The sequence below is a fragment of the Microtus ochrogaster genome, unplaced genomic scaffold, assembly GCF_000317375.1.
Source record: "Microtus ochrogaster isolate Prairie Vole_2 unplaced genomic scaffold, MicOch1.0 UNK9, whole genome shotgun sequence".
Classification (NCBI taxonomy): domain Eukaryota; kingdom Metazoa; phylum Chordata; class Mammalia; order Rodentia; family Cricetidae; genus Microtus; species Microtus ochrogaster.
Window position 1 is genome coordinate 9,490,968 of NW_004949107.1, and position 8,154 is coordinate 9,499,121.

The 8,154-nt window shown below is 34.9% G+C and overlaps 1 protein-coding gene across 1 annotated transcript in view; it reads left to right on the top strand.

The window, feature by feature from the left end:
• Usp34 (ubiquitin specific peptidase 34) overlaps positions 1-8,154 on the top strand; it is a 180,481-nt gene that overhangs the window by 135,140 nt on the left and 37,187 nt on the right. Inside the window, exons 52-58 of the mRNA XM_013353501.1 lie at positions 1,055-1,108; positions 1,211-1,306; positions 3,839-3,903; positions 3,993-4,068; positions 4,157-4,204; positions 4,311-4,376; positions 6,969-7,049. Of these exons, the coding sequence (XP_013208955.1) occupies positions 1,055-1,108; positions 1,211-1,306; positions 3,839-3,903; positions 3,993-4,068; positions 4,157-4,204; positions 4,311-4,376; positions 6,969-7,049 (486 nt within the window). The remainder of the gene's footprint in view (positions 1-1,054; positions 1,109-1,210; positions 1,307-3,838; positions 3,904-3,992; positions 4,069-4,156; positions 4,205-4,310; positions 4,377-6,968; positions 7,050-8,154) is intronic.

Sequence of the window (8,154 nt, forward strand, 5' to 3'; positions counted from 1 at the left end):
GGCGGTGGTGGCGCACGCCTTTAATCCCAGCACTCGGGAGGCAGAGGCAGGTGGATCTCTGTGAGTTCGAGACCAGCTGGTCTACAAGAGCTAGTTCCAGGACAGGCTCCAAAGCCACAGAGAAACCCTGTCTCGAAAAACAAAACAAAACAAAAAAACAAAACAAAACAAAAAAAAAAAGTTATAGCTTTGAGGCTCAAACTTGATTTTCAAAGTAATTTGATAAGTATTTTGAAAAAAAATTAAGTTTGAGGGTCATTTTATTTGGTTTTGAGAAATTATGTAGCAGGCAAGCAGCGGCAATCTTGGTATCTGCAAGAAGGAAGGCAGAGATGACAAAGTCATCTTCTGAGCCCTTTTGAATTTGTGTCAGCAGCGGACATCTGCAAACAGCCATGAAAACAGGGAATGGGGAAATGTTCAGAGAAAACAATGTCAGGGCCAGCATTCTTAACATTTTGACTAATATTAAAGGAAGAGATACAAAGGAGAAAAGGTATTTTTTAATCAAAAATATTTTTGGCTATCATATCCATAATTATATTTTGTAGTTATTTCCATTTAACATATTCAGAAAAAATAGGCCCATACCACCTGTCTTCTTGCTATGTTTTCACTTGTTTTGTTTTATTGTTGTTACAACAATATTCTTCATGACAGTTTTGTGGTATTCAGCATCTTAAAAGGCGTGTACAATCATGTTAGGATATGCCAGTTAAATTTGTGCAGTTCATAGAACTGTTTTTGGATGGCTGCGGTGGATCAAACCATGAGTTTGTATGTGCTAGGCAACTGCTTTAATACTGCATTGTATCTCTACTTCCAGGTGAATGGTTTTGTTATTGTGTGTGTATATGTGTGTTACTGGTTATTAAGAGGGCCTTGTACATGTTAAACAAGTTCTCTAACACTGAATTACATCCCCACCCCATGTACATAGGATTTATATGAATTCATTGTTATTTTAAAGTTATTTGCAAGCTTACTTTGAAGTATTACATAGGTGTTTACAAAATAATGTATGTATAAATCTTTCTACATTTTTTTTTCACAGACAAAAACCTATGATTCGGTTACAGATAAATTTATGGATTTCTCCTTTGAGAAGGTGATCATCTTTTTTCATATGGAAGAATTTAATGCTGCATATTATCTAATTTTAAATTATAATTTGTTAAAAATTAAAATATTTTCCTTTTGCTTCATAAAGACACATAGTGCATATATGCTGTTTTACAAACGCATGGAACCAGAGGAAGAAAATGGCAGAGAATACAAATTTGATGTTTCATCAGAGTTACTAGAGGTAAAAATTAATTTGGTTTTTAGCAACAGTTTAAAATGTGTTAGGTGTTTATTCAATAGACACTTTGATATGAAAACAAGCAGTGCAACATTAATATCTGCAATCCCAGTTAGATCTTATATTTACAAAAACGTCAAGGCTATACTGACTTATGATTGAATGAAAAAGTATATATGAGGTGCTAGAAGAAATGGCTCAGCAGTTAAGACTGCTTGCTGCTCTTGCCAACGATCCACCATCCTTGACAAGGAGCTACAGCCAGCAGTGACTGAAACTTCATGGGTTCCAACACCTTCTTCTGGACTCTGAAGGTATCTGTACTTGTACGTACACACTGCCTCCAAACGTACTTACACATACATACATACACACACTCACACTCATAACACACACTCCAGCCCCTCAAATTTTCTTAAGCAAAACAGTGTTTATTGGTGTATTTAGTAACTGAAAGAAGACAGATTGCTGTGATGTTTAGTGAGTTGAGGAAGAAACTTGAACTTGAGATTAAGTAATTATTTATAAAAATATTAGGGAAGTTTTGAAAAATGCAGTTTTAATATTGAAGCATACAGTTAAACATGGTTTACTGATGAAGTACAAAAAGGACCATCAAGGAAATAAGGTGACTGATTTATGAAGCAGAAATACAAGCACTGACTATTTTGTTTGGATCTAGGAGACATACTAGGCTTATGTCCAGAACATAGAATTATGACAGAGAGCCTGGCTCTTTGTAGATAACTAGAAATAAAAATGGGTCTAGAAAGAAATTTGAAATGGGACTTTATTGCTTTTAAGTCTTTTAATCAGACAGGTATGTCATGACTCTTTAGCTTTGTAGACTCCTTAGCATTGTAGGGTCTAGAGACGCTCAAAGCCTATGAAGTACTAGGTATTCACTGAGCAAACCTGAACAAGAGCCCTAAGAAAACAGGCTAGGAAGGTGGTTAGAGATAGTTGAATAGTGGAGAATTAATGACACTGTCAGTTCAGACTGAGCCTACTCACTAAATATGGTGCTATAAGCCTGTAATACCAACACTAAGGAGGATGTGAGAGGATTGATGTGATTCTAAGGCTTACTACAGTTTCAGATCGTGTCTAAAATATTAAAACCAGAAAAGAAAATGAGCATACCATCTTTAGTTTCAAGATACTTATAGAAGCACATGGCCAAAAAAGACGGCTAGTAAGAGAAATATATCAAACAGAAGTTTGTTTTATATAATTTTGTGAGGCTGAGGGCATGAGCTGAGTGGTAAAGCACATGTATAGGATGCACAGGGCTCCTACCACCAAAATATACTGTTAGTGTGGAGCTGTCTGACAAAGGCTAGAAGCATTCTTAGAGTTTCTAAGGAATAAGGGTATGCAAAAATAGCAGCATTGTTCTACTTGGCTTCATATCAGAAATAGTTGTTTGTTTGTTCTTAATGTCTAAATTTTACCACAGACTTTCCCCCCAAGACAGGGTTTTTTTGTGTAGCTCTGGCTGTCCTGGAACTGGCCTTCAGCTCACAAAAATCTGCCTGCCTTTGCCTCCCGAGTACTGGGATTAAAGACATATGCCATCACTACCCTGTTACTATCAAATTTAAACATTGCTTGCTCTTTTTTTGAGACAGGATTTCTCTGTAGCTTTGGAACATGTCTTTGCCTCCCAAGTGCTGGGATTAAAGTCATGTGCTACTACCGCCTGGCCATTGCTTGCTCTGAAAACCTATCTTTGTCAAAATGTGGCATGACGTATGTTTTCTTACTTTTATGTATTTGCTCTTTAGACAAGATTTCAGAGCTTATACTTCTAAGTCCTTATAAATAATGTTAAAAACCTGTGATCACTGACATGTTCAAACAAATAACAGCTTTTTAAAGGGCAGGTTTTGGGACTAGAGCAATGGCTTAGTGGTTAAGAACACTTTTTACTGTGAGTTTAAGGCCAGCCCGGTCCACAAAGTACCAGGACAGCAGTGGCAATTACACAGAGAAACCCTGTCTTGAGAAACTAAAAAACAAAACAAAACACACTCTGTTGTTCTTACAGAGGATCTGGATTTGGCTTTCAACACCCTCTATTGGCATCCATGAGCATGAAGGACACAAATGGTGTACATATATGCATGCTTATACACACAAACAAAATAGAATAAAAAAAATTTAAAAAGGGGGTTAGGTTTAGGAACCACCCTAAAATTTTTTAAAATATTTTTATTTGTGTATTTTGCCTGCATTTATGTATGTACCGTGTGTGTACCTGGTGCCTATGGAGGTCAGGAAGCATTGGCTTTACCAGAACTGGATTTATGAATGATTATCAGCCACCAGGTTCCTCAAAAGAACAACAAATGTTGTTAATGGCTGAGCTACCTCTCAAACCCTAAAAAGTCAACATGAATTTTAAATCCATATTTTTTGTTTGTTACCTTTGTGGGTTTTTGGATTATATTGTTTCTTGTTATTAAATTAAAATATTAAAATACATTTAATAAACTGCTTTCTGATAAATGCTAACTTTTTTTTTTCATCCAGTGGATTTGGCATGATAACATGCAATTTTTACAAGACAAAAACATTTTTGAACACACTTACTTTGGGTAAGTTTGGATAAATTTTGTCTTCTTTTTTTCTATTTCTAAAGAAAGTCTTCTGTAAGAATTTAAGTAACACATTTTTTAAATTTCAGGTTCATGTGGCAGCTGTGCAGTTGTATTCCAAGTACATTACCAGATCCTAAAGCTGTGTCCCTAATGACAGCAAAGGTGATGATAAACTTAAGACAACTTTGTTAGACTTATTGCTTTGCAGTAATTGACTGTCTTGCTTAATTGAATTTTTTTTTTTTTACAGTTAAGTACTTCTTTTGTTTTAGAGACATTTATTCATTCAAAAGAGAAGGTATGTGTTTTTGTTCTATGGATTTTTATGTCAATTACATTTTAAATTATGTTTGGTATTTATTATCATTGGTTAAAATCTTGGCTTTTTTGTTTTCCGTTTTTAGCCAACAATGCTTCAGTGGATTGAACTACTGACCAAACAGTTTAATAATAGTCAAGCAGCCTGTGAGGTAAGATGACAACAAACATTGCACAGTTTAAAATCTCTTGATAAGGATATTTCTTTTTTGTTCTTTTTAGTTTTAATTGAGTTGATGCATGAAACTTGTTTTTATCTGTTGTGAATCTTGAGCGCTCCTTGTAAGTTGCTCCTAATATATGTCCCTTAGAAAGTTATAGCTTATATTTCAAATCTGTTATAAAGACTGAGTATTAATTCATTTTTATAGTCTTTGATTTTTCCTTTAGTGTTGCATAAATATAAAGATAATTTTATTCTGGGCGTGATTGTGCACAACAGTAATCCCAGCACACAGCTGGGAAAAAGAGGACAATAATCATGAGTTAAATCCGGTCTGACCCTATCTATCTATCTATCTATCTATCTATCTATCTATCTATCTATCTATCTATCTATCTATCTAGTTCAGCGTTTACATGAGTTACATCATAAGACTGCCTCTCTTTTTCTGCCTTCGCTGTACTGGGGCTATAGGTATACACCACCATGCCTGGCTGATGATTGTGTTTTGAATTCTGGACCTAACATGCCATACAGATGTTCTGAGCTAAACTCTCATCCCCAGATAGTCTTTTTACCCTTTTTTGGTCTTAATTCAATTTGTATCCCCTATCTTGGAGGTATAATTGATAAATACAAAGTGTACACAATTAAGATCTAAAATACAATGGTTTATGATACATATGTACATTGTAAAATATTTACCACAATCAAGTTAATTAATTGATGACCATGTAGATAATATTTGTGTTATGTATGAATGAAAATACTTTAGGTATGCTTTCAGCAAGTTCAAGTATACAATTCAGTGTTAATAACCCATTATCTGTACTGTATGTAGTTCCCCTAGAATTTATTTATTCTATAACCAGAACTTTGCTCACTTGAGCAGAAACAATTCCATTTTTTTTCTACCCCTCACTTAACTTTTTTTTATTTTTTGTTTATTTGATTTATTTGATTGATTGGTTGACTTATGTTCTTTTGTGTATCTTTTTTGCTGGCGTTGAACTAAAGGCAATCATCTTCTCTTCATTTCCTGAATACTGGAATTATAGTTGTTTCCCACCACACTGAGCCCTTAACTACTTTGAATTTTAATATAAAATAACATATTTAGGAGCTAGCAAGATGGCTAATGGCACTTGCTGCACAAGCCTCAGGACCTGATTTCAATCCCAAGAAACCACATCAAGATGGAAGGAAAGAACCTTCTCCTGAGGCCATCTGACTCCCACATCTCTGCAAACACACAGCATGCACACATACATGCAGAATGGTAGTATACACACAAAAACCCCATATGTGTCCTGGTAGATCAATTTATGCCCACTCTTATTTCCTCACCATTGTATGAAAACTGTGTTCCTGGAGATAATTTACAAATAGCACTGAAGTGCCATCTTAATATAATCTTTGGGGCCTGGGAGAGATGGCTCATCAGGTAGAGAGCACCAACTCCTTTTCTGGAGGACTTGGGTTCAAATCCCAGCACCCATACAGTAGCTCCTGACTGTCTGTAATTACAAGATCTGACACCTTCACACAGACATACATGCTGGCAAAAAAACCCAATACTTATGAAATATAATAAAAATAAATAATATAATCTTCTGTTAACAACCAAAAAAGTATAAACCTTCCTAGTAATGCAAGGTTTGGTTCTTTTTTAGATATGCAATATAGTGGCATAATACATATAAGATGAAACTAGTTGAAGACTTTTGCTTTCTTATATCCTCTGTAGTTTTAGCTTTTATTAGTACAAAAGACAACCTGATCATCAAATTTCAAAAAAAAACATTTTAAGTAAAATATGGGGAAAATTCAAAATGAAACGTTGCTTTGCCTGCTACCCAACTCCCACAAAGAGTAACTTTACATTCCAAAGCTCTTCTCTGATGTCTTCTTTTAGCAGATATGTTTACACATCAAACTCAGAAATCATATCTTTTGTTTTTGGTTGGTTTTGGTTTTTCTAGACAGGGTTTCTCTGTGTAGTCCTAGCTGCCCTGGAACCAGCTCTGCAGACCAGGGTGTCCTCAAGCATAGGGATCCACTGTCATCTACCACCTGAGTGCTGGAATTAAAGGCTTCTTATCTTTAATAATTAATATTCAGTATATGTGTCTAGCAGATGGCAACTTAAAAATCTCTAATCATAATTCAGTTTCTTTCTTTGATCAGAATTCAGCAGTTTCTTTACTTTCAGCATTACATTTTTCGTGATTAGTTTTCTCTGTTGGCAACAAAGTGTTTTCAGTTAGTTTGAATTTGTGTTCTGACAAGGGCTACATTTTACTTTTCTCTTAAATCTTCTTTTATCTATCACAGTTACTTTCTCTCCATGCTGCTTTCTATTCCTTTTCTTTAAGTACCTCAGATTGCCTTCTTGTACAATAATGAATTGACATCTGTGGAGTCCTATAATGAAGTCATCCTTAGATTTTAGATTTAACATTTTGTAATAATTTAATAAGCAGTTAAAATGATGGAATCATCAAGTAAATATCCTTATGTGGGTTTTGCTTCATTTAATAAGTATTGTGTGGATATTAAATCATGTTCTATTGTTTTACAGTGGTTTTTAGACCGCATGGCTGATGATGACTGGTGGCCGATGCAGATACTAATTAAATGTCCTAATCAAATTGTGAGACAGGTAAGGAAAGATAACTTTAAAAAAGAAGTGGCTTTTAGTTTATTCAAAATTGGCATATAAATGACATTGAAAATAATTTACAAAGCCTTGTCTCCTATCATAGAAGTCATTTGCTTTTGTTTTCATCAGCTCTTTTAAGACTAATTGCCACTAAGAAGTGACAGAAATTGTCCTTTATATAAGACCAGCTATTACTGCCAGCTTTTCTCATCCTTACAGAGTCTGCCTAGAATATTGTAGTGGCCTGCAAAATTACATGAATAGGATAAATTAATTCTTGTGCCAAAAGAATTGCAAAATGGATCAATTTTTTTGCTTAATTCATGAATATTTAAACATTGTTTTATAGTCATGTTTGATATATCCAAAGATTAGTCTGAACTATGCCACTTGACAGTTGTTGTTAAGGATAGTTCTTTTGTTATGAGTATTAGCAGTCTTCTATGTAGTCAGAAAATTTCCTAGTAATGAGCTTTAAAAGTATAGTTTTGACAAATCTTATTCTGTAAAATTCACTCAGAAACATCCATCACCTTCAAAAGAATCTCTAGTGTTTTCCTTCTATTTTGTCCTCATGGTTTTGGCTTATAACTACTGCTCTGCTCTTCATTCCTATGGATTGGCCTGTTTTCAACATTTTCTATAGAGTCATGGTGGTTTTTTGTGTTACTGCCACTTTGACTTAATCTTCTTAGTGTCAATGTTAAAATGTATGTCTGGAAGTGGATATGCTGACTCCTGTCTCTAATGGTCACAGGAGGCTTAGGAGGATTGCCATGAGTTTGAGAGCAACCTGGGCTACAGTGCAACTTCTTAACAAACAGAAAAAAGTATCCATACTTCATCTCTTTTCTCCCCACCAGCAAATAGTCCATCAACTACATTGACATATTTTGTTTATCTGTTCATTAGATGAACATTGACTGCATTAACATTGTCTTTATCTATTCATTGGATGCACATTTGAGATTTCTTTTTGTTTTATTGAGCAGTCCAACCTGGAACTCACTAGGTAGATAGACCAGGCTGACCTGGAACTCACTAGGTAGATAGACCAGGCTGACCTGGAACTCACTAGGTAGATAGACCAGGCTGACCTGGAACT